The following is a 26,905-nucleotide window of genomic DNA, read 5'->3' as shown; positions in this document are numbered from 1 at the left end:
GGTATGACTGGGTCGTAAGGGAGGTCAATCTTTAGCTTTCTAAGGACCCTACAGACTGCTTTCCAAAGTGGTTGTATGAGTGTACATTCCCACCAGCAGTGTAATAGCGTTCCTCGTTCTCCACATCCCCTCCAGCATTTGTCGTTGGCTGATTTGTGGATGTGGGACATTCTGACTGGGGTAAGGTGGTATCTCAGGGTTGTCTTTATTTGCATTTCCTTCACCACCAGGGATGATGAACATTTCCTCATGTGTTTCTTTGCCATTTTTATTTCTTCATTTGAGAAGTCCCTCTTTAGTTCCCTTGCCCATTTAGTAATTGGTTTGTTGGGTTTGGGAGGGATTAGTTTCTTGAGTTCCCTGTATATACAGGATGTTAACCCCTTGTCTGAAAATCCTAACTTTTTTTGTGTGTGCTGGTACTGGGGCTGAAACTCAGGGCCTGGGTACTGTCCCTAAGCCAACAGCCCAACTTTTGTCTTTTTTGGTAGTTAATTGAAGAGTCTCATGGATTTTCCTGCCTGGGCTGGCTTCAAACTGTAATCCTCAGATCTCTGAGTAGCTAGGATTACAGATGTGAGACACCAGTGACCAACTAAACTTTTTTTTTAGGTGACAGTACTGGAGCTTAAACTTGAGGCCTTATGGTATTGCTGAGCCTTTTTACTCACAGCTGACTCTACCATTTGAGCTGGGCCTCCAGTCTAGCATTTTGCTGATTGATTGGAGACAATTAAAGACTTTCTTGCTCAGGCTGGCTTTAAACTGAAATCCACAAGGTCTCAGCCTCCTGAGTAGCTAGTATTACAAGTATGAGCCATCAGCATTCAGCTTTTCTCCCCTTTGGGTGTCATTTTAACTTATTTGTACAATATGCTCCCCGGGCCTTAAACAATGGACTCCTATGTGGATAGCCCATGGTGCTATGGCAGATCTCCAGAGGTCTCAGAGAGCTGCCTTTTGATCTTCCTCTGGGGAGGGGGTAGGTCAGCTAAGGGCAGCCTGGGGTGACTTGGACAGACTAACTTGCCTAATAGCAAGTTCCCATTGAGGAGCTAGAGTCAGCTGTCCTGATGCCCAGGAGAATGGTGGATGGACTGGGCAGTGAGTGCACAATGGTTCAGACTGGCCCACAGGCAGAGCTGTGTCACGGGCAGCCGCAGTCTGCAAGGTGAGCAGATCGGACAGCCTGGGTGGGAGTGAGCCCCATCCTTGCAGTTAGCAATTGTTCCTGATGTTATTTTTATCTGCTCTGTGTCACTTCAGACCTGGTTCCTATTTTGCATTGATGACTAAAGGCCCTTGGGTGGGAGAAGTTAGAAAGGAGAATCTTTTCTTTTGTACTCTGCAAACCTTTCCATCTTTTTTTTTTTTTTTTTTTTAAATATCATTTCCTTTCCAGGGCCGACAAGCTTCTCAAATCTTCTCAAATCTCCTGCGTTTCCAATCCCCCCGTTCGCCTTGGCTGTAATTATCTTGGGAAAATTTAAATTCCTTATCATGGGTTTTTTTTTTTTGTGACAAGAGCGGCTTAAGTTCAGTAAGCCTGCTTCCATTCCGCGGGCTTGTCAAATTGCCCTCAGCTGGTTCTCTTAATAGGAATTATTGTTCGGTTTTTCTATGGGGCGATAATGGGATTGTGACTATGTTATAGAAAGAGCCCTTATCTTTTTTTCTTTCTTTTGAGATACTTGCTGAAATATTTACAGATGAAATGATATGAGAGCTGGGATTTGCTTCAAAGCGTCTCGTGAGGGAGGTAGTGAGAAATATATGCATTCACCAAGTGCTGGTCTTTCTGCCTTTCTCTCCCCACCGGCCAGGCTGTTCTGGCTTTTTACTTTGCTGTGTGGTGTGTGAAAGCTAGCCCCCCCCCCCACTCCCCACACCCCACACAGGCTCAATGAGTGCTACACCACTGAGTCACAACCTGAGCTCACTTACAGGGGCTGTTTGCTGTACTTTCCTGACCTGATACGTTAAACACACGCTATACAACCTGCTCACTATACACAGAGACACACACTACTCCTCCTGATTCACACTCACCATGCAAGCACTCCTCATATACACTCTACACACACACATATATATACATCATCCTCACACCACCCTGTGCACACCCATACATCCCCACACACTCCACACGCTACATTCATATACTACACGCCTGGCCACACACCCACACACCAGCTTTGGATCTGTTTGCTTTTTATCAAGGCTAGGATTTGTCTCCTGGAGACTCAGCGGAAAGTATATGGAATCCTGGACTCAATATGACTTAGCACAAAATCAGTGCTGAGCTCAGGGACTGCACAGGCCTAGAACCTGGGTTCCATTTCCCGTTCTGCACAATGGAGACCAAAGCCGACAGCAAATAGTTTACTTCTTTCAGATAGGATCTTGTGCCTTTTGTCTGAACTGGTATCAGACAGTGACTGTTCTCTGAGTAGCTGGGATTATAGACATGTACCATCATGTCCAGCTTGTCTTTTTTTTTTGGAAATGGAATCTCACTAACTTTTTGCTCAGGCTGGCTTTAAGCCTCAATCCTCCCAATTTCCATGTCCCTAGAAACTGAGAGTTACAAACACATGCTACCCCCCAGGCCTATGACCTTTAACTCTAGCTCAGTTGTAGGGAGGGAGGGGGTTGAGGATGGCCTCTTCTCCCATAGCTTCTACCACCTTCTCCAAGCTCAGAAACAGAGCCACCTGCCTGATACCCACAGCCTCCTGGAGGCCAAGACTCCTAAAAATCTCCACATAGGAAAATGTTTTTGACCACTGCTACCATTAGCTCCTCCCAAGCATTCCCATCATCCCCAGGGGCCTCCTGGCTCCTTCTCAACACTCTGCCTGTCCCCTCCCTCATCAGCTACTCCAGGCTGGCGCTCACCTTCCAGAGGCTACCCTAGCCGCTCCCCACCACCTCCCTGACTCAGGCTCTGGGAATCCCTGGCCTGGACAGCTGTAAAAGCTTCCTAGCTGGGCTCCCTTCTCCAGCCTCTTACTCCCCACCCAGCCTCCAGGCTGCAAGCTATACTTCCACTCCCCAAAGTACCCTCAACACCTAGCAGGCCCCCTTGCCAGGGAGAACTGGAAAGGCCTGAATTCCTTGATTCCTGAATTCCTTGGCATTTGACACCCTGCACACTTTGACCTCCACGCACTGTGCCAGCATCATCCACGTTTCCTACAGATGGAACCCCTGGCCTGGGTCTTGGGTTGAAATTCTAGCACCCCAGGCCCCAGGTTAGAACATACCAAATGACTTTGCCTCTACACATCTTTGCTACACACATCATGCTAGGTGGATTTTAATTTCTATTTTTGTCCTTTTCTTCAAGGGTCATCCTAATTGTCAAAGCCTTTCCACAGATTCCTCCTCTCTGCTCCCTTGGCTCCTTATGCACACTTCCATTATAGACCATGTGTGTGGCACTGTTGGTAATTACCTGTTCACCAGCCTACCTTGCCTGGCTAGAATGGAATCTCCACCAAAGCAAGCCCAAAGAATGCCCACCCCACCCCTGTTCCCACCCCAACACAGTACAGAACACATTGTAGGCATTTTATAAAATCTCGACTCAGGGGCTGGGAAGGTGGCTCAGTGGTAGAGTGCTTGCCGTGCATGCATGAGGCCCTGGGTTCGATTCCTCAGCACCACATAAGCAAAAAGAAAAAAGCTGGAAGTGGCGCTGTGGCTCAAGTGGTAGAGCGCTAGCCTTGAGCTGAAGAGCTGAGGGACAGCGCCCAGGCCCAGAGTTCAGGCCCCACAACCGGACCCAAAAAATAAAAAAATAAAATAAAATAAAATAAAATCTCAACTCAGGGTTGGGAATGTAGTTTAGTGTAGAGTGCTTGCCTAGCATGCATGAAGCCCTGGGTTTGATTCCTCAGTACCACATCCACAGAAAAAACTGGAAGTAATGCTGAGGCTCAAGTAGTAGAGTGCTAGCCTTGAGCAAAAGAAGCTCAGAGACAGTGCCCAGGCCCTGAGTTCAAGCCCCAGGACTGGCAAAAAGAAAAGAAAGTATGTACCTACTCCTGCTCACTTCCTGCAATGCACGAGTTATAGCAGCAGCAGGTACAATTCTCTCCATCTCTGTAGGACGGATCATCAAAGGATGGAGGAAAGTATGAATGAAGGATGAATGCTGCAAGTAAACTCATATGACTTCTCATCACTGATTAATGTCTGGAATGCTTGTACATTCTTGGGACTGTCTCCAACCTTTAGGCCCTGACTAGGCACCAATGTCTCATGCCTGTAATCCTAGCTACTCAGGAGACTGAGATCGTAGGATCACGGTTCAAAGCCAGCCTGGACAGGAAAGTCCCCATTGAGACTCTTATTTCCAATAAACCACACACACACACAAACACACACACACACACACACACACACACACACACACACACACATACACGCAACTGGAAGTGGCACTGTGGCTCAAAGTGGTAGAGTGCTAGCCTTGAGCAAAAGAGCTGAGGGACAGCGCCCAGGCCCAGAGTTCAGGCCCCACAACTGAAAAACACAAAAACAAAAATTACCTGTGTGTGCCAGTACTGTACTGAGTCTTTACCTTAGGACTTGAGTACAGTCCTTTTCACGCGGTGCTGGTGCTCTACCCCTTGAGCCACAGCTTTGCTTTTATTAGGAGTCTTGTAGACTTTTCTGCCCAAGTTGGCTTTGAACCACATTCACCCAATCTCAGCCTCCTGAGTAGGATTTCAGGATTTCAGGCATGAGCCACTAGCACATGGCTGCACTGATTTTTCTTTCTTTTTTTTTTTTTTTTGGTCAGTTGTGGGGCTTGAACTCAGGGCCTGGACGCTGTCCCTGAACCTCTTTATGCTCAAGGAACTCAGGGCCTGGGCGCTGTCCCTGAACCTCTTTATGCTCAAGGCTAGCTCTCTACCACTTAAGCCACAGTGCCTCTCCTGTTTTTTTGAGTGGTTAATTGGAGATAAGAGTCTCACGGGATGCCAGGCGCCGGTGGCTCACGCCTGTAATCCTAGCTACTCAGGAGGCTGAGATCTGAGGATCGAGGTTCAAAGCCAGCCCGGGCAGGAGAGACCGTGAGACTCCTATCTCCAATAAACCACCAGAAAACCGGAAGTGGCCCTGTAGCTCAAGTGGTAGAGCACTCGCCTTGAGGTGAAGAGCTAAGGGACAGCGCCCAGGCCCAGAGTTCAAGCCCCACGACTGACAAAAAAAAAAAAAAAGAGTCTCATGGGCACTTTTCTTCCTGGGCCAGCTTCCAACCACAATCCTCAGACCTCAGCCTCTTGAGTATCTAAGATTATAGGCAAGAGCTACTTGCACCCAGCTTGCACTTACCATTTTTGAAATTAGGTATGTTCCAGAACCTGGTCCACTTATTTTAGTCTTCCTGTTGGAGCTGGGATGATAGGCATATACTACTAATATCCAGCTTCTTCTGTTGAGATGAAGTCTTGTGAACTTCTGCCCAGGATTTGGACCTTGATCCTCCCAAGTAGCCAGGATTGCAATGGTGAGCCATTGGTATTTTGCAAAAGATTCTTCTAAGTGAGTGAGTAGTGACAGGAGTTGAGCACAAAGTAGGATCACAGTCTTGCATTTGGAATTCTGGGGCTTGTGGGCCGGGTGGGGGAGGCATTCTAGTTCCAATGGCCCCATCACTAGGGAGCTAGGAGGGGGGAGGGCTGGGCTGGTGGATGACTTTCCTTCTGCTCTGGGTTTTAGGGGATTGATTTGCAGGGAGAAGGAAGATCAGCAGGCTGGGAGCTTGGGGTCCTAGTAGGAAAACTCAAGAGCTCTGCTTGTGGTCTAGAGGCGGGGAGAGTGTATGTAAGGGGGCGTGTGTTTTGACCCTGAATCTAGAGCCCAGGTTTGTCTGTGGCTTCCCTTCACTGCCCTGTGGCCACAGAGTAAGGAAGTGAGAATCGTGTCCAGCCCTGACATCTCATGGTCATTTCAAAAAGGACACTGAGAACAGGAACCCCACTTAGGGCTGAAGGCTTGCCTGTCGTGGGGACATGAGGAGAACTCTTCTTACCGTATGTGCAAGACCCAGTGTCACCTGGATCTGCCAAGTTATGAGTCTCTACGTGAAGGGTGGGGCTCCCAATAGAAGCCCCCTCCTTGCTGGAGCATGACCAGCCTGGGCTGCTTGGCTGATGAAACTTCTCCTTCCCATCCCCAAGAAGGAGCTGGGCTGGGGGAACTACAAAGTAGCTTTCTTGACTGATAAACTGGGATAGGAACTGCAAAGAGAAAGCTGCCAGGTTGGGGAAGCCGGGGATGTCAAGTGGTGGCCGCAACATCACATGGGATCCCAGGAAACAAAGGCCTGCATACAGAGTCTCCTGAATTGGTAGCAAAGCCTGACAAAGCCAACAACTGGGCAACAGCGACATCTCCTGGCTACCTGCCTCCTTCCTGGTCAGAATCACGAGGCACTTAGAGACCATCCTTCTAGGTGCCCTAGAATCCTGTAACAAAGAGGTTTTAGTGGCTGGTTCTGGGTAGAGACCTAGAAATGCACTTCTTGCAACCCCATTCCCCAAATATTTTCTCCTCCACCCCCACTCCTACCCCACCCCCAGTGCTGAGGCTGCAGCTGCTCTGTGGACCTTCATGGGACTCAAAGATACATCAGATTTGGTGTGGGCATCATAAGGGGCTCAAAGAAACTTTTCATGTAAAATCACTACACCCATAGCTGGACACTGGTGGCTTAGACCTGTAATCCTAGCTACTCAGGAGGCTGAGATCTGAGGATCACAGTTCAAAGCCAGCCAGGGCAGGAAAATCCATGAGATTCTTATCTCCAATTAACTACCAGAAAACCAGAAGTGGTGCTGTGGCTCAAAGTGGTAGAGCGCTAGCCTTGAGCAAAAGAGTTCAAGGACAGCACCCAGGCCCTGAGATCAAGCCCCAGAACCAACAACAACATCAACAACAAAAATCACCATATCCAGTGAGTCCAGGGAGAAGGGTGGTCAGATCTTCACCAAGGAGGGGCTGTCTGAAGGACCTGCAGGGACATCTCCCTATGATAGTGTGCTTGGCCCCTGCTTTCCCCAAAACCAAATTGGTGAACATTCCTAGTTGACTTGCCACAGACACAGAGACCCCAAGTAATGCAAAAGCCGCAAATGCTACTTTCCTAAGAGTGGGAAGCTTTGCCAAGCAGCCCAGAGGGCCTTCATTGATTCACTAAGTATTATCAACTTTACCTTTCATTAAAGGGTTGCCAAGCTGGGTGCCAGTGGCTCACACCTATAATCCTAACTATTCTGGAAGCTAAGATCTGAGGATTGTGATTCAAAGATAGCTGGGGATAGGAAAGTCCACGAGACTCCTATCTCCAATTAACCACCAAGAAATCAGAAGTGGTGCTATGGCTCAAAGTGCTCAGGTCCTGAATTCAAGTCCCATGACCAACACACACACACACACACACACACACACACACACACACACACACACACACACACACACACACACACACACACACACACACACACACACACACACACACACAAAACCTGCCCAAATGCAGACTTCCAAAAGGAGACTGGTCTCAAATTTACAACCCATTTTCTGGCCCTTCTCCACAGGTAAAACCGTGAATAATGGAAGAGGGGACCAGTCCACCCATTTTACCAACGAGGAAACTAAGGCCCAAGGAAATCAAGTGAAATTGCCTTTGGCCACACCACTGACCCCTAGTGGCTTCACTCTGATATAGCACCCCACGGCATCCAAGTGACATCTGTTGCTGATGACTCCATAAACACAAGCACCAGAGGGCCCAAGAGGAGGAGCCAGGGACTCAGTGAATCTGGGATCCAGGACCCTCCCCTCTTCTCTCGGGTGTTGTGGGTCTGGGAACACTGCCATAATTCAGGCGGGGCTATGAAATCGCTTTTACAAAGCAGGGTCTGAGGCAGCAGACAGCCCTCCTTTGTGGCCTGCTCTCCCTGAGTTACCCTGTGTGAATGGCTGGCTTGCACACCCTGGAAATTTGCAATACAAATGTATGGCTTGTCTCCCTCTAGCCAGAGCCTAGCTGTCCCAACCTTTTGGGGCCTCTCAGAGTCTGTCTTTCTCTGGGATGCTTTCTTTCCACAGCTCAAGCCCCCAGCCCCTAGAAACAACCACCATCACTAATTAACGCTGGGTTAAAGTGGGGCTGGGAAAGCGCCCCACTTGGGAGCAAGCAAGGGGTTCTCACCACCTCCCAGAGGACCAGGCCAGGCCCTGGTGTGGTGGGAATCTGCTGGGCCCTCATTCTCAGGACACTTTGTGTTTGTGCCAGTCCTGTGGCTTGAACTCAGGGCCTGGGCACTGTCCCTGAGCATTCATGCTCAAAGCTAGTGCTCTCCCACTTTGAACCACAGCTCTGATTCTGGCTTCGTGGTCATTAACTGCAGATAAGAATCTGCTCAGACTTTTCATATCCTGGCTGGCTTTGAACCTCAGTCCTTAGATCTCAACCTCCTGAGTAGCTAGGATTACAGGGATGAGCCACCAGTGATCGGGTCTCAGGACTCTCTCTGCCTTTCTCTTCAGCATGTTTTTTTTTTTTTTTGTCCAGTCGTGGGCCTGAACTCTGGGCCTGGGTGCTGCCCCTCAGCTCTTCAGCTCAAGGCTGGTGCTCTACCACTTCAGCCACAGCACCACTTCCAGCTTTTATTTTATTTTATTTTTTTGCTTATGGGTGCTGAGGAATCGAACCCAGGGCCTCAAGCATGCACGGCAAGCACTTTACCACTGAGCCACCTTCCCAGCCCCTCTCTGCCTTTCTCTACTGCTTCCCCCTTTCTCTCTTGATATCCATAAGAATTTACTGCAAAAACAAAACCCCAAAGCCCTCCTTGTCATCAAGATGGCTCCCAGGACCCATCCCCGCCCCACCTTGCGGTCTGGCTTCCAGAGTTCAGTTCTTCATCAACTATAATCACAGCCACCATTTGCCATGATACCTGGGGACCAACCTATTTCTCATCCACAACAACCTGGGGGAGATAAGCATGGTCCTTCCTATTGTGCATACATGATGGCTGAGGTCCAAAGGGATGACGTGCCTTACCCAGAATCCCACAGTTTACATGGACCAGAGCTGGGTTTAAAATCAAAATCCATCGGTCACCTAAACTAAAGGTCCGGTTTAGGGTTCCTTCCTGATCTTGTCCTATGACCCGTTTCCAGTTGCCATGCTTTGCTTTTCTCCATGATTCTTAGAGCATTTGTAGCATGTTTCACTGGCTGCCATAACTCTTTGAGAACAGGTACTGTGTCCATGCACACAAAGGCTCAAGATAAACCAGCCTAGGGGAAAGAAGCCCACCCACAACCATAATGACAGAAACGGAACCAGGTCCTTGTGGGTAGATGCCTAATCCAACAGACTCTGTGGAGGTCTAATTAGGAGTTTCATGGGGATTTGCAGGATGAGGAAACATACACATTGAAAAGCTGGCAGGACAGCCCTCTGTCACTGTTGGGAGAATGGAAATGGCACAGCCGCTTTGGAAGAGAATTTGATCATTTGTTAAAAAGTTAATTTAACTTACCGCAGATCCAGCAGTTCCACTCCTAGAAATGCAGTCAAGAGTAATAATAAAAGTGTGCTTTGGGGCTGGGATGTAGCTCAGTGGCAAAGCACTTGCCTAGCAAGTGCAATGTCCTGGGTTCAATCCCCAGTACCAAAAAAGAAAAGACAAAAAAATACAATTTAAAGAAAGTGTGTTTTCATGCCATTGTTTTTTGTTGTATTTGTTGTCACTTTTGTGTTTGTTTTTTAGGGCCCAAGGCATACTATGTGCATTGCACTCCTACAACCCTCTCAAAAGCCCATGTATGGGAGCAGGGAAGGGTACAGGGACTTGAACTCAGCTTCTCACATGGTCTCAGCTTTCTTGCTCACAGCTGGCACACTACTACTTGAGCCATGCCTCCAGGCCGGCACTTTGCTGGTTAATAGGAGACAGAGCTTTGCAGACTTTTCTGCCCAGGATGACTTTAAATTGAGATTCTCAGTTCTCAGCCTCGTGACTAACTTAACTAGGACTACCAGGTCAGGCTCTAACATTTTTTTTTTGTCACTCATGGGGCTTGAACTCTGGGCCTGAGCATTGTCCCTGAGCTCTTCCAGTTTTCTGGTGGTTAATTGGAGATAAGAGTCTCATGGACTTTCTTGCCCTGACTGGCTTTAAATCGCGGTCTTCAGATCTCAGCCTCCTAAGTAGCTAGGATGACAGGTGTGAGCCACCGGCGCCTGGCCAGCATTTTTTTCTTAATGGCCCCAATAGGAATTAAATGTCCATCAAGATAGATGGGTAAGCAAGCTGTCATACATCCATACAAGGGGACAAATAGGAGAAGCTGTTGATTCCCTGAATGGGAATTCCTTGCCACAGAACAACTGTACAGACAAAGAGATGAGCAGTTGCCCAAGTCTGGGTTGAGACAGGATCATGGTGATGATGGTACAGCCGTATGTGTTTATAAAAATTCATGAAACCAGAGACTTAAAGTAAGTGAGCTAGAGCTAGGAATACAGCTCAATATAGAGCTTCCTGCCTAACTTTTGTGAAACTCTAGGTTTGATCCCCCAAATTGAGAGAGGAGTGGGAAGGGAGGGAGAGAGGGAGAGAGGGAGAGAGGGAAAGGGGAAGGAAGGAAGGAAGGAAGGAAGGGAGGGAGGGAGAGAGGGAGGGAGGGAGGGAATAGTGAGCACTTTTTTTTTTGTCAGTCATGGGGCTTGAACTTGGGCCTGAGCACTGTTCCTGGGCTAATTTGCTCAAAGCTAGTGCTCCACCACTTTGAGCCACAATGCCATTTCTGGCTTTCTGGTGGCTAAGTGGAGATCAGGGTCTCACAGACTTTCCTGCCCACGCTGGCTTTGACGTGAAATCCTCAGATCTCAGCCTTCTCAGTAGCTAGGATTACAGGTGTGAGCCACCTTCGCCTGGCTTCAAGCTTGTTTTTAAGAAGCATTGGTATGAGTATTCCTTTAGGAGAATCTTGGCTGTGCGTGGCCTCTGACTTTGAGTTCTGGTGTGCCACTGACCATCTCTGCCTAGATGAGTGCAACCCCACTGTCTCTGTTGTCTCATTTACGGCAACAGTCAAAATAGCGATGATAGGCCGGGCGCCTGCAATCCTAGCTACTCAGGAGCCTGAGATCTAAGGTCACAGTTCAAAACCAGCCAGCCGGGGCAGGAAAGGCCGTGAGACTCCTATCTCCAATAAACCACTAGAAAACCAGAAGTGGTGCTATAGCTCAAGCAGTAGAGTGCTGGCTTTGAGCTGAATTGCTGAGGGACAGCGCCCAGGCCCAGAGATCAAGCCCTACAACCAACAACAACAACAAAGTTTGTGAGGCCCCACCTGAACTTCACACACTGCCACAGTATCTTCACTCCACAGCCTCAGGAGCTGAGCTCTGCCTGTCCCATGGTCTGGATGGGGAGTCTGGGGTCAGGCAGGAGGTCTGGCAGAATGACACCTAGACAGAGCTTCCGCTCTAAAACACACACTTCTGAATCTTAGTTTCTTCAGCCAGTTCCCGAGTCCAGCATCTGCACCTGGCCTGGGGCTCACCGTGCATGCTCAGCCCTGCCTCCACCAGCCCAATCTTGCATTTGCTGCAATACCCTCACACCTCCCACATGAATCAGAGCCTGTTGCCTGCAGTGGTGGGGGCGGGGAGGGGGGGCGGGGGGGGAGGGGGGAGCTCCCAACTGCTCTGTCTCCTGTCTGCTGCTGTGACCTGTGTCAGCTCACTTGTGTGGCTGTTGTTCTTGTTTTGATAAATATTTATTTTAAAGGCAATCATTCTCTTCATAATCCCTGGAGATCTGGGCTGTCTTGCTACTCCATGACCAGGCCAGCAGCGAGACATATCACTTAGTCCTTACTTTCTTTGGGAGCATCCATATTGACTCTGTGCCCAGAACATGGCTTAGTGTAGCTAAGGAACAAAGCAACAAAATCTCAGTGCTTAGGAGGATCCTCAGAAAGCCACTGTAGAGGAACCTCCGGGCCAGGCTCTGATCATATCACTCCCATTTTATTTAGAGATAATAGGCATGCCATGTGACCCAGATTATCCTCCAACTTGGGGGCTCCAGCAATCTTCCTGCTTCAACTTCCTGGTTACTTGGGATTAGGCCTACTTTTTCTTTTCTTTTCTTTTCTTCTTTTTGGTACAGGTCCTGGGGCTTCTTGAACTCAGGGCCTGAACATTGTTGCCTGAGTTTATTGCTCAAGGCTAGTGCCCTAGCACTTGAGCCATACCTCCACTTCTGGCTTTTTGGAAGTTGAGTGGAGATAAGAGTCTCACCAACTTTCCTGCCCGGGCTGGCTTTGAACTACAACCTTCAGATCTCAACTTCCTGAGTAGCTAGGATGACAGGTGTGAGCCTCCAGTGCCTGGCTAATATATACCATGTTTTATATACCATGGATAAGCAGATTTCCAAAGAAAGGAAAAAAGTTTGAAAGCAGCTGTTTGGTCTATGGTAATTCCCCAGTTTCCAGGTGCAGAAGCTGAGGCCTAGGAGAGAGAAGTAACTGGGCTCGGGCCACAGAGGTGGTGATTGACAAGGCCTGGGAGAGGGGGTGGTCTCTGGCCTCCGGCTTTGGGAGCTCTGACTTCTCTACCAGAGCTTCTGGGAAATCAGAGCTTCTGCCTCTTACGCTCTTATGTCATTCTTGAAGATTCCTTAGCCTATAGGCTAGAAAAATCTAGACACACGACAGCTCTCCCAAGGTCTCTCACCTCTTTCCTCTCACTTGTTCATGGTCTCTGTCTCGACACAGGACAGCAGCTGCTCCAGGGCTAGCTGTCAAAATGGGCCTGTGACGGCAGCAGATCTAAATCAATACAAGAAAACTTGGATAATGGGTCGACAAGGGAGACAGACAAACCTTTTCCTCGCTAGGGTAAAAAAAACACTTATTGATAATGTTGTCTACAAACAGACAGAATTGCATGAACTTTTTCAAAGATTCATTCATCTGGGAAAATAAGCAAAACCTGGGTGTTAACATCTTCCTAGAGTAGCAGTGTTCTGCCCTCTATTCGTCTCAGAATTACACTATAACTTTGTATTCTCTGTTTGCCATCCCCTGTCCCCCAGCAGAGATAAAGGGTGAGTCCTATAGGAATCTTGATTAGCAAGGGCCAAAACCTCTTTCCACTGTTATGGTTTGTCAGTGTGATACTAAAAATGGTGTATTGGTTGACTGGTGGGTAATTGGCTCTGACGCTTAGGAAAATGAAGGTATAAATGGGAGCGCCACGCACACAGCCGCTGGAGCAAAGCAAACACCCTGCCGGAGTGGAACCGGAGGAGCTGAGGGACAACCTGTCACATCAGAGGTGAGAGGGGAGCAACCCGGGGGCCGGGGCTGGATGGGGGCGAGGAAAGTTGACATTCTCCCCAATGAAGAGATACCAAGTCAAAAGGCCCATCGCCATCCTTCTGGCCCATGGATTGGTGAGCGCTTTGGGGCCCCACTCTGGGTACAATATACCTTTTCATGAGGGGCTCTAGGACGTGCTTTGGGTGGTTGATGCCATGTTGGCATCATTGTGGATGCCCTGTGGAGAAGTGTGCGAGCAAATGTGCAGCAGGAGTGTGTTCCAGGCAAGGAAGGTCTCAGTGTGGGGTGGGCAGGTTTCTGGGGCAAGATGAGAGCCGGCTAGCATGTCCCCTGTCGATATGATCCTGCCATGGATGAGAGAGAAACCAAGAAGCTCTGTAGTTCAATGCAACGCATTGATCGCTCACAATTGATCCAACATAATTGCCTGGAAACTGGTGACATTTTGCTTTCTTGTTCAATTGCAGCCATGCTCCTTACTTAAGTTTTAGACATAATTGTCAGTCCTTAGAGTCCTCTGTTATTAAACCCCATGCCTTTTCCCTGAGGCTTGCTCACACGATCCTGAAGTGCTTGGTTTTTCCACCCTACCTTCCTTTCTAGAAGGATATGGATGTCAGTCTTTTGAATAACAGCTCAAGGTATTTCTTCATTAAAATCTTATAGAGTTGGGACTGTAGATTTGGTAACTCGGTGGTAGAACACTTGCCTGGCATGTGGGAAGTCCTGAGTTTGATCCCCAGCACTGCAAACGCACACAAACTTAGATTTCCCTCAACTTGGAATGCTTCTGGTGAAACAGCGTATACAGTAAATGAAGGTGTCACTCTTTGGGCTTCTCAGTTCCAATGCAGAATATCTGACAAAGGTAAAAGTCCTCCCTCCTCAGGTTTTTATAGTGGTTTTGTTAATTTGGTTTCTTGAAGCCTGACCCCTGTCATTAGCTCAAGGTACATGTTTGCAGAATTCTCCTGGCATGTGTGGCAAGCAAGCTGGCCAAGGAGTCACTTGAGGAGGAGGAGCAAGAGCTCACTTGTGCTGAGTTCCGGTAACTCAAATCTATCTAATCACAGAATGAGCCCCTCAGGAAGCTCATTAGCCAACGTGCCAGTGGCTCACATCTGTAATCCTAGCTACTCTCAAGGCTGTGATCTAAGGAGTTGAGGTTTGAAACCAGCCCAGGCAGGAAAGTCAGTGAGACTCTTATCTCAACTTAACCAGCAAAAAGCCAGAAGTGGAGGTATGGTTCAACTGGTAGAGCACTAGCCTTGAGCAAAAAAGCTAAGGGACAGTGCTCAGACCCTGTGTTCAAGCTCCAGTACACACACACACACACACACACACACACACACACACACACACACACAATGAGAAGAAAGCTGATATTATCAGGAGGGCTTTTAAGCTCTCAAAAGCTCACAGTGTCACACAAGATGTGTCAGTGAAGCTATTGGGTTGGGGTTATGCTTCACCCCATGACTTCTACCTCTTTAGGCTGCCATGTGAAACGTGTCAGTCCATGGCTCTTTTATCCTTAGCTGTTAGCTTGCCACAGGCTACATATTCTGGCTGTCCCCATCTTTTTTTCCAGTAGGATTTGGCAGCCTCACAGACTGTCCCACAGGTATGCATCTGTTCCCATAGCCCACAAGGGGCTGCTGTGGCCGGACCCACTCCTGGGGTACATGATTTCTGGCAAATGGGGAGCTTCCTGCTTGACCAACCTGGGCAATTATTTGCCCTCATCCTGAATGAGCAGTGCTATTGTGCCCCTGATGGCTGCCCTCTGATGGACTTCTTTTTTACTTCCCAAATCCTTGCATGTTCAGAGGGAGGTAGCAATCCAGCAGGTGTTCCGATTTGTTTCCCTTTTGGCTTCCTCAGAGGCCCAGGGACAAGAGCAAAGCTTTCTGCCTGCTCAGAGCCTTTCCCTCATGCAGGTGATGAATTCAAAGGTCCCATGAATGGTGGGCACTGTGAATAGGGTATTGTAGCTGAGAACCTGCCTGCTGGGCTGCCTGGGAACGAGGGGGCCATTCTGAAGGACTCACTCCAACGTTTACTTGATGGAGAGCCACGGAAAAGCCCTTTCTTCTCCTCTCTGAGCTTGCTGCTTGTGCTGTGAAATGGCCCAGCTGTGCCTGCTCTAGAGGGTGGGTGTGGGGGGTACCTGGGTGGGACAGCAAGGCTCTGGGGCCCCGCCAGTTATACCAGCCCTAGAGAGAGGGGTGGAAGCAGAGGAGGCAGAGGGAGTTGAGGCCAAGAGAAAAGATACTGAGCTTTATAGACAGCCAAGGGCTTCTGAGCAGGAGAGCAAGGAGCTCAGTGGCCTAGAGATGCTCCAACCTTTCCAAGACAAGCAGTAAAGAAAGCGAAGGCTGCCACTGAAATACAAAATGCAGTGGCTTAAGGGTCCTTCATGTCTCCATATATCTCCTTGCTTAGAAAATCCCCCTTGTAAACTGGGTGCAGGTGGCTCACCCCTGTAATCCTAGATATTCAAGAGGCTGAGATCTGAGAATCGTGGTTCAAAGCCAACCAGGGCAGGAAAGTCTGTTAGATTCTTCTCTCCAATGAACCACCAGAAAACTGGAAGTGGAGCTGTGGCTCAAAGTGGTACGGCACTGGTCTTGAGCAAAAAGAACTCAAGGACAGTGCCCAGGCTCTGAGTTCAAGCCCCATACCAACAAAAAAGACAAAAGAAAATTCCTCTTCTGCTAAGGCAGCTGGGAGCAGCTGGGAGGAGGAAGCCAAGTATAAGGGAGGTAAGGAGAATGACAGGGTATGAGGAAGAGAAGGACAGACTGCAGGTCCTTGGCCTGAGGAGCAGAGGCCTACAGCTGCGACAAAGCTAAAGGGCCTTGCATGGTGGGGGGGGGGGGGGCGGAGAGTGTACATGCATAGCAGGTGGACAGAAAGAGGCCACCCTAGAACAGATGTCAGTCTTTTCCCTTGGCCTGCTTTCCCTATCCTTACCAGAATAGCAGAGGCTAAACATGGCTGGCCAGGCATGTCTAGGCTGATAAATGTAACCATCTAGTTATGTGATTTTTTTTTTTTTTGTAGAATGTGTGGCCACCAAAATTGTGATGAGGATCCTCTCACTCCTTTGCTGAGAGGCCTCGGCCCGCTGCTTTCTCCAGAGCTAAACCTGGACTCTTGTTTCTTCAGCTAAAGCATCTCTCTTATAGGATCACAGCTGTATATGTGACCAATATGTTGTTATGCAGTACATGACTGTATTGATAAGATAAAGCACTATGGATGTAATATAATGAGAAAAATTTCCTAGCACTAAGAACTGCTTGGAAATAAGACTGTTTTGGGACTGGGTGTGGTGGCTCACACCTGTAATCCAGGAAGTAGAGATCAGGAAGATCACAGTTCCAAAAGGAGGATCATGGTCTAAGGCAGGCCCCAGACCAAAAGTGACATCCTATCTGAAAAATAACCTAGAGCAAAAATGGGGCTGGAAGTGTGATTCAAATGGTATGTAGCTTCTTCAAGGCCCTGAGTTCAACACCCAGTATTTTTTTTTTAAGTCAAAAATAAAATAAGAGTGGCTTGGAGGTGGAGAGCTTCCTGTCTTTCTGACAGTGAATGCTCCCCCAACAGGAACTGGAGGCCTGCCTGGAGGTGGGCAGCAGTCTTAGCTGGGCTCACCTCTGGCACCTGCATAGCTACTTCTTCCAGCTCTGGAGGTACGAGCTCCTCAGGCCCTGTGGGCAGTTCCTCATGGGTGCTTCCTGCCAGCCAAGGTGTCCTTGGGTTCGTGGAGAGCATGATGTCTGCAGACAGGGGCAAGGACCAAGAAGACTTGTGAGTCTGCAAAAATAAGTGGATCCCCACCCCCTCCCCACAATGCTGGTCCTGCCTACGGGACCCACCCCTCAGTGGGCATGGCAAGGGAAAGAAGTAGAGGCTACTGTGGCCATCACAGCCATGGAGGGTACTGCCCTCTCAAGGACTGGTCAGGCTTCTATATCCCCCTGGCACAAACATCCTGCAGGGAGGGGGGCTGGGGGGGGAGAGACAGAGAGACAGAGAGAGGGGGGAGGGAGGGAGAGAAGACCCTGTTTCTAGGTGGCTGAGACACAGACCAGCCACAGCGCATCTTCACAGCCTGCCCATCCCCTAACTCAGAGCACAATGTCAACAGGCCCCCAATTAAGGATAATTACGTGATCTATGCGAAGGTTGTGACACACTGGCTGCCAGAGCTCTCAGATCCCTTCCTGGGTTAAAACTACTGTCAAGCAAGACTTAACTTTCCTTCTTCCTGCCAACAGCACTCAAAATGACACAGCTAAAGAATTCCTCTAAGGGCAGTAGGAGGTGACCACAACAAAGGTTTCCAGAGACTTCTCTGTGTGCCTTCCACAGGTGGCTCATGGCACCTGCTCTTCACTTGTTGTAGAGATAGGTTTCATCTCCATTTTATGATTGGGAAACTGAGGCCTGGAGAAGTGTGACCAGTTACCCTGGGACACACAGCTAGTAAGCACAGAGCCAGGTTTGACTCAAATGTGTCTGACAGAGCCAAAGATCTATTCCTGTTCCTGGCAGTCAGTGCCACCCTGGTCTGGGGGGGGGACTGAGGGGGGCGCACTAAGGGAAGGCCCACCATCACTCACCTCTCATGCCTTAGAGTGAAGGGCCGTTTCCCTCCTGTCATTGGCTTCCTGTTGGACTCAGTGAGGTGGCTTTTACATGCCCATTTTACAGATGGACGAGACGGGGCACTGTCTCAGTGGACGAGGCAGAGCTTGCATCCAGATGTAGCTGAATCCGCACTCTTTGTTTTATCCCACAGCTTCCAGAGGATTAAGCCTTGTCAACAGAGACAAGCCCCGGGCTGAGCCCAACAGGCAAAGGGCAACTCGATGGCAGGGCCATCTGACGTGCCGCCTCTCCTCCTGCTATTTTTTGTAGGTGCCATCCGGGGCTGCAGGATGCCACTGTGGGTGTTCTTTATCGTGATCCTGGCCCTCAGCAGCAGCTCCCACTGCTCGCCGCCCCCCTCCCTGCCCCTCAGGTAAGCAGCTCCAGGCTGTCACGCTCCTGGTCTCCCCACCATGGCAGTGAGGGGATGCCAGATGAGCCAGCAGCTGGCCCTGAGGACTTCTTCCCCATCCCAAGGGGAGGACTAGACATGAAGCCCCCAAAAGGCCACTCAACCAGGCTCCGAGTCTTTCTAAGGGACAAATGGGGAACACAGAGGACCACTGAAGAGACAGGGTAAGTGTGGCCTCCAACCGTCCTCTCACCTGGTCCGCATCGCAACCTCTGATCCCTTCCACAGGATGCGGCGCTATGCAGATGCCATCTTCAGCAACAGCTACCGGAAGGTGCTGGGCCAGCTGTCTGCCCGGAAGTTGCTCCAGGACATCATGAACAGGCAGCAAGCGTGAGCGGAAGTCCCTGTGGTTTCTGCCTTCTTTGTGGCCGTGGGGAGGCTGGAGTCAGGAGGCCTCTGTCTTGCCACAGCATCTGTCATTCTGACTGTACAGCAGAGTGGCACATGCCCACTCACCCCTGTACCTACTGTGTGCCTGTTCTATTCCAAGCTCTGACAATAACGACAGCACTGACCCATTGTTAACATCTGATGGCCGACAGGGCCCTGTCCCTACACTTGACACCGTGCTGGGTACACAGGAAGCCCATGGAAGTGCCAGCCACTCTTCCTAGTTTCTTCTCAGATCTTCAAAACAACCCAGAAATATAGAGACAGTCACTCATTGTCCAGGTCCTTAAGTGTTTTCTAAAGGGCCCCAAACTGCAGTTGGCAGAGCTAGGGTCCACTCAGTCCGATGTCACAACTTGTACATTTTTTTTTAAGTTTTTATGTTGAAAAATGTTACAGCAATAATTCAATATTAAACAATTCCTTAATTGTTTTTTACCATATTTCCTTACTCTAGACCAATATATGGATATAGACCTGTACATACCCAAACACATATGCACATTTATTGTTCATATTATTATTAATTTGGTGATACCAAGGTTTGAACTCAGGGCCTCATGCTTGCTAGGTAAGCACTCTACCACTTGAGTCATTCCCCGCCCCCCTCAAAGGACCTTTTGTTTTAGATAGGGTCTCAATTTTTGCTCAGGCTGGCCTCAGAGCATGGCTGGTCTACCTACGTCTCCTACATAGGAATGTTTCACCACATTCAGTGAGGTGATTGAGTGGAAGGTCTCAACAATTTTTTGCTTAAGCTAGCCTTGAACTGTGATCCACTTGATCTCTGCCTCCTGAATAGCTGTGATTACACGTGTGCGCCACCACACCTGGCTTATGGTTTTTCATTAGTGTCCATGCAGTTTTCATGACCCTTTTCCCTTAGGCACTTTTACACTCATCTCCTAATGCCTAGCACATATCCTTACATAATCACACAGTTGTCACTCACAGTGCAAGTTCACATTTTATCAACTGTTCCAAGATGTTCTTTATAAAATGACTTCTTTTTCTGATGCAAGGTCTTGGGTTCCATTTAGTTGTCATATCTTGTTAGTTATCAAAAATTTTGTTTCTGTGCTGGTACTGGACATTGAACTTAGGACCTTATGCTCTCACTTGAGCCACAGCCCCACTTCTGGCTTTCCTAGTTAATTGGAGATAAGATCTTCAGATCTCAACCTTTTGAGTAGCTACGATCACAGGCGAGAGCCATTGGTACCCAGCCTCTCATTCATTTTGTTTGTTTGTTTATTTATTTTTTAAATCTGGAAGCACTCCTCAGTCTTTCATGACACTGGCCTTTTTTCTTTTTTGTTTTTAACCTCCATCCCTCATAATCAGACTCAAGTAATGCACACATAGGTAATGGCTGCAATGTGTCCTATCAGTACACTCAGTACTGCTGAGTTAGTGGTAGGCAGGATGTTGGATTGCATGGTTAATGTGGTGCCTGCTGGTGGGGAGAATTTTATAGCAATATCTACTTGGGTACTATACTCTTCACTGCCATAATCCCTGAATGTTCCTGGATCATTCCATGGTGGGAAAGAATCCACAGGGCAAGGACACACCCTTGCCCACCATATCCCACCCCATAAAAACCCCAGCTCTTTTTGTAACCACATAGAGAGAAGAACCAGGGGCAAGGAGCAAAGCTGAGGCCAGGCCGGCAGCTGGACCACATGTGGGCAGACCAAGAACAGATGGCATTGGAGAGCATCCTGGCAGCCCTACTGCAAAAGAGCAGGTAGTGTGTGTGTGTGTGTGTGTGTGTGTGTGTGTGTGTGTGTGTGTGTGTGTGTGTGTGTGTGTGTGTGTGTGTGTGTACTTAGAAACTTATTTTCATGAGGGTTGCCAGGTGTGTGTGTGTGTGTGTGTGTGTGTGTGTGTGTGTGTGTGTGTGTGTGTGTGTGTGTGTGTGTGTGTGTGTGTGTGTGTGTGTGTGCTTAGAAACTTATTTTCATGAGGGTTGCCAGGGACAAGGAAGGACCTTTTCTTTTCCACAGGCTTTTGAGGCTTTTCCACAAAAACAAGGAGATGAGGTTTCTCCTGAATGCTTCCTGTACAATGATTCCCAAGAAGAGGGAAAGTGAGGCAGAGGTGGGGCTGTGGCTCCACAGGGATTGGTGAGCCCAGGCCAACTTGTGGCCCTGGCACATCTTCACACAAAACTCTAATTGCTGGGAAGTCTCCAGAGTGTCCTATTTGGAGAGAAACGTGTATTTCAGAGTCTGATTTCAAACTTGAGCACAGACATTTCCAACAGAGTGCTCCATGTGCTCCCTCCCTGACCTCCCAACCTAATTAGACACCTAGAGCTGTCTGTGTAGACACAGACAGCAGCAGGCCATGGGGAGACAACAAGGAGGAAAAGCGGGCAGAGACAGGCAGGATAAAACCTGATTCTGTCACCAACTCCCACAGCAATAGGTGCTCACCTAACTTCCTCCTCTTGCAAAGGAGTGGGTGAGTTCTGATCACCTCTAAATATTGACTCTAATACTTCCTCTAAAAGAAGAAAAAGATTGCCTCTAAGAAGGATATGCCCAGCCTTTCACCTTGGCCTTAGGTTATCATCTACCTGCTGTGTTCCTAGAAGCCATTCAAACTAAGGTTTGAGGTCCTACAGAGGGCCAATTGTAGGAAAGTCACTTTGTTCTGCAAGTTCAAAGCCAGAGGCTTCACAGCTCTCTTAAGAAGGGACCCGGAGACCTCTCTAACCATTGTTCCCCTCCTGTTCAACTGCTGCAATTACCAGGGCATCACTAGAGGGCCTGGGAGAACAGCAGGTGAGAATGCGTGTAGAACCAGCATGGTGGCACATACCTGTGATCTCATCACTCAGGAGGCTGAGGCAGGAGGAACACAAGTTTGGGGCAGCCTGGGTTATATAGTGAAACCATGTCTAAAAATAGTTTTGAGAGAGAGAGAGAGAGAGAGAGACAGAGACAGAGACAGAGACAGAGACGGGGGGGGGGGAAAGAAAGAGAAATGAAGAGAAAGGAAAAAGACAGTACCGCGGGAAGATCTGAACCTCCCATGCTTGTGTCCTTCCTCCCACCCCTGTGACAGTCGCCCAGTCACTGTCACATGCCAGGTTCTGTGGGAGGGATCAGCAGTGCACAGGATGATGGTAGTCCCTGCTCCCACAGCACACATGCTGCACTGAGGTAGCCAGGACTTGCATACCTTCTTGCACAGTCAGTGATTCAGTTGTGATTGGTGGAAATGTTCAGGAAGGGGATGTTGGTGGAAACTGTCTGGGGAAGTGACTGACTGGTCCATGTCTCAGTGAGCTGGTTGGTGGAACAGGGAATAAGACAGAGGTCCACTTTGCTGACACACACCAGCATCCTTAACTCTGGGAACCCAGACATCTGCCAACATCTCTGGTTCCCTCTATCCACTACTGTGCCCTGCAGGACTGAGCTTTTCTCTTCCTCTCTGCAGCAGGAATTACCATGGATGAAGCCTCCGCCAGAGGCTTGGGCCACCTGGAGTCCAAACACAACCAAATCCAGTTCATCTGATTTCAGATCCAGCCTACTTTTTCCTTTGTAAATACAATAAAAAAAAAAGTCCCCCATGCTGGTCTGTTTCAGTTTGCTTTTATCTTCAGTCTAATTTTTAAAAAATTTATACAGTTAATATTTCCTAGAGTGGTAGCATAAGGTATAATAAAGTACTGGGTACTGGTGGCTCACGCCTATAATCCTAGCTGCTCAGGAGGCTATCTGAGGATTGTGGGTCAAAGCCAACCCAGGCAGAAAAGTCTGTGAGACTCTTTTCTCCAATTAACCACCAAAAAAACAGAATTGGAGCTGTGGCTTAAAGTGGTAGAGCACTAGCCTTGAGCAAAAAAGCTCAGGGATAGTGCCCAGGCCCTGAGTTCAAGCCCCATGGCTTGAATTTACCACTCACCAAGTACCTCCAGATGTGTAGCTCCTTGCACAGAATCACAACTGCTCCTCTCCACCCCACCTCCAACACTCAAGACAAGCAGTGGTCTTCCTCAGTTACAGACCAGGAACTGAGGCACAGGAAGGTGACAGACTTGCCCATGACTACATTTGGCAGGTGAGAGCTAGGATGCAAGCCCAGGTGGTCCAGGCCAGAGGCCTAACTGAAGGGGTTCCCTATGTCCACCTGGTCACTCACCCCAATACACCACAGAAAGAGTAAAGCCATTCTACTGCCAGTGGTTGATACCTGTAATCTTAGCTACTCAGGAAGCTGAGATCTAAAGAACAAAGCCAGCCCATTCAGGAAAATCTTTTGGGCTTTTTCTTTTTCTTTTTTTTTTTTTTGCTTGCCAGTCTTGGGGCTTAAACTCAGGGCCTGGGCACCGTCCCTGAGCTTTTTGCTCAAGGCAAATGGTCTACCACTTGAGCCATAGCACCATTTCTGGCTTTTTCTATTTATGTGGTACTGAGGAATCTAATCCAGGGCTTCATGCACGCTAGGCAAGCACTCTACCACTAAGCTACATTCCCAGCCCCATCTGTTAAGACTTTTATCTCCCAATTAACTACCTCAAAAAAAGCCAGAAGAAAACCTCTAGAGAAAAAAATCCCAGAAACCAACTGAGGAAAATGAAGAAGGGAATGGAGCAGTGGTGGGGAGGAGCAGCATAGCTCAGTGGAAGAGCACTTGCCTAGCATGTGCAAATCCCCAGGTAGGGACACACATATGACAAAACCACAAAGAGCAAGAGGAAAATGACAAAAAGGTGGTAAGAGAGAAAAGAAAGAGGGGGGGGGGTTGTGAATTCATCATGAAAGTGCTTATGGCAGCTGCTAGTGAACTTGGTAAGAACAAGTTAGGTTGAGTGGTGAAAGCCAAGAGTCTGAAGAGTCTAGATAGAGCTGGCCATCCTATATGGTGGCCTTGGCCATTTGAAATGTGGTCACAACAAACTGAGATGTGCCTAAAGTATAAGCACTGTATTTCAAAGACTTAATATTCAAGAGAAGTGCAAAGTATCTCAACATTATTCTATATTGACCAGGACTGCATGTGTGTGTGCATGCATGTGCACACACGCACACAGGCACACACAGGCGCAGTGCTGGAGATATCAGCTGAGCTACCTCCCATTCCCCTTCCTCACATTTTTGTTTACTTACTGTGATTGTTAGAAAACATGCAATTATCTACATAGCTTCTATTATTTTGCCACTGGTCAGTACTGAGACTTAAACTCAGGACCTGGGCACTGTCCCTTAGCTTTTTTGCTCAAGACTGGTATTCTACCACTTAAGCCATAGCTCCACTTCCAACTTTTTACTGATTAATTGGAAATAAGAGATTTTTTTTTCCTTTCTGCCTGAGCTGGCTTTGAACCATTATCTTCAGATCTTAGCCTCCAGAGTAACTAGGGTTACAGGCATGAGCCACTGGTGCCTGGCTTCTTTTAGGAATTTTCACTGTAAAGGATACAAGGTAGAACCATTCATTAGAGGTCCCTAGGTCAATGACTAGTTGCCTATTTTTATGATGAACCATTTTATTTGGTCCCAACAACCCCACACATCACCTACCTTCCACATGCCACCTGCCAGAACCCGTGAGCTCTCTGCTGCACCAATCAACTTATACTTCCATTTGGGGAATGATGATGCCAGCACAGACTTAGGTAAAACTTCCCAAAACTGTACACTTAAGATTGATGCATGTCATCTACTTTAAGTAAATTGAACTTAACACCACCAGACAACATGCAGTGTGGATATGGGAGGTCAAGTTTGGATTACAAGTGCAAAAAAAGAACTACAGCATCTTAAAGGTGGTGAGACTCAGCAAGCGACTATGCCCTTCACTTCCCAGCCAAGGACATTGCCGCCAGGGGAGACTGGCTTGACCCAGTCCCCAGGGGGCTGGCAGCCAGGTCTCCTGTCTCCCAGCACCACGACAATACAACCCGGTCCATTCTTTACAAGGTTCAGACCACCTGCTCCCCCCTACCCCCCCACCCTACCCCTGGGGAGCCCTGGGGAAGAATGTGAAGCGTGGGAACCAGTCGCTCAGGCAGCCATGGAGGAGACAATAAAAACAATGATAGACAAAAGCCCCTCCAGAGGAGAAGGCTGGCCATTGAGGGCCAGCAGTCCACTTCAGCCCAGAGAGGCAGGCAGGATGGGAACCTGCCAAGGCTAAGGGACAAAGAGGGGGGGGTAAAGAAGCTGAATGGGGGACTCACTAGGGCCGGTCCAAGACCCTTTCCCCCAGACCCACCTGTTCATCTCTTTCCTTCCCCTGCCCCTATTAAAGCAAAAACCTAGGGTTCTCCCAACATCTAATTAGTTGTTCAAATGTAGTAATGACCGCTGGGACCTGCTGCTACTTGTGGGTTTTGAGGTGAATGCAATTAGAGAGGAAGGGAGGGAGGGAGGGAAAATCTCGGCAAGGCCACAGCTTTATCTCCATTAACAACGACATTAATGGCATCTTCAAAGCCTTAACCCCTTCCCACAGAGGTGCTGGGAGCTCCCCACTCCCATGGGGGTCCTACTTAAGACTCCGTGCTATTTCCCCCCTTAAAGAAATGCTTGATCAACAAGGGACTTGTCGCTTGAATGATGATCTCTTATGTTTGTATTAACTTGGAGTTCACAGAGAGCCTCTCATCCATGACTTTATTTGCTCCTGACAACAAGCCTCTGGAGGAAGCAGAGCCTGCTCCCTGGCCAGCTTCCCAGGCAGGTCAGATGACTGGTCCCAGGTCACCCAGGTCACTCACTGGGAGGTGGGCAGAACTGGGCCTGATGAGGTGGGAAGGGGGAGGGAGGGTGCAGTTAGTGGTCTTGTGTGCCTCTCAGACTCCAAGCTCCTCAGAAACGCAAGCTGGGAAATTCAGTGACTTAAACCGTCAGGCCAACATAGTTTTAGTACAAACTGCTCATTGGGCTCCTGATAACAATATCCAGGAAATGAGGCTGATAACAACATAGCACCCTCAATTAAGAAGGGGTCACTACTGATCCCAACCCATGGTAAGCTGAAAATATCCTAAGTCAAAAGCGTTTGTAATGATAGTGCAAGGGCCTTACGCAGCACACTGGCCAGGTATTCCCCATTCCTGTAAGTAGAGATGACACAGTGAAATGTGGGAGTGATAAACTGCTGAATGAGGCCCCACCTGAAAGAGGCTTTCAGTTCTATTGGATTGCTGCCGTTCTACTATGTATTAAAAAATTACTGTTTGTGGTATTTTGTCACAGTAGCAGAACCTTGAACACAAGATGCCAATAGGAATCCTATATGGTGCTCATTGCTGAGAAAGCTGGAGGGAAACCAGCTTTTCTACCATCTCAGTCCTGTTAGCCAAGGGGCAAGATAGACCAATGCAAAAAGGAGACAGAAGGCCAGGATGTAGCTCAATGGCAAAGCACTTTCCTAGCAAGTACATCGTGGGTTCAATCCCCTGTGCCAAAAAAGAAAAGGAAAAACAAAAACAAAAAGACATTCATGGGGGCTGGGAAGTTGGCTCAGTGGTAGAGCACTTGCCTTGCATGCCTGAGGCCCTGGGCTCGATTCCTCAGCACCACATAAGCAAAAAGAAAAAAGCCGGAAGTGGCGCTGTGGCTCAAGTGGTAGAGCGCTAGCCTTGAGCTGAAGAGCTGAGGGACAGCACCCAGGCCCAGAGTTCAGGCCCCACGACTGGATCCCCGCCCCCCTCCTCCCCCCAAAAAAGACATTCATTACCAAGCGCCAATCCTAGCTACTCAGGAGCCTGAAATTTGAGGATCGCAGTTCAAAGTCAGCCTGGGCAGAAAAGTCCATAAGACTCTTATCTCCAATAAACAACTCAGAAAAAGTCAGAAATGGTGCTGTAGTCCAAGTGGTAAAGTGCTAGCGTTAAGCACAAAGAGGCTCAGGGACTCCCGTCCCTAGGCCCTGAGTTCAAACCCCAGGACCAGCACCTGCCCCCCACCCCCAAAAAAGGGTACAGAAACACCCTTACCATCTGATTAGCAGCTAAGTCCCTCATATGCTCCCAACCATGCCAGCACCCCAAAGTCTAGAAGATGGTTACACCAGGCC

General features: G+C 48.7%; 1 protein-coding gene across 1 annotated transcript; it reads left to right on the top strand.

The window, feature by feature from the left end:
- The first annotated feature begins 18,344 nt into the window (after positions 1-18,344).
- Positions 18,345-20,613, top strand: Ghrh (growth hormone releasing hormone). Its single transcript, XM_070007516.1, has 3 exons — positions 18,345-18,427; positions 18,695-18,799; positions 20,490-20,613. The coding sequence occupies exons 1-3, from the start codon at positions 18,345-18,347 to the stop codon at positions 20,611-20,613; spliced, it is 312 nt and encodes a 103-aa protein (XP_069863617.1).
- The last annotated feature ends 6,292 nt before the right edge of the window (positions 20,614-26,905 follow it).

Source organism: Dipodomys merriami, unplaced genomic scaffold (genome assembly GCF_024711535.1).
Source record: "Dipodomys merriami isolate MVZ:Mamm:240054 unplaced genomic scaffold, mDipMer1.0.p SCAF_7, whole genome shotgun sequence".
In the NCBI taxonomy this organism is placed as follows: domain Eukaryota; kingdom Metazoa; phylum Chordata; class Mammalia; order Rodentia; family Heteromyidae; genus Dipodomys; species Dipodomys merriami.
Note: the sequence above shows the minus strand (reverse complement) of the source record. Positions and strands in the feature narration are given on the sequence as shown.

Coding starts and splice junctions, on each gene's coding strand:
- Ghrh (XM_070007516.1), top strand. CDS start 18,345: ATGCCACTGTGGGTGTTCTTTATCGTGATCCTGGCCCTCAGCAGCAGC. Junction 18,428..18,694: donor CCCCCCTCCCTGCCCCTCAG/GTAAGCAGCTCC, acceptor TCCCTTCCACAG/GATGCGGCGCTATGCAGATG. Junction 18,800..20,489: donor ATCATGAACAGGCAGCAAGC/GTGAGCGGAAGT, acceptor GTAACCACATAG/AGAGAAGAACCAGGGGCAAG.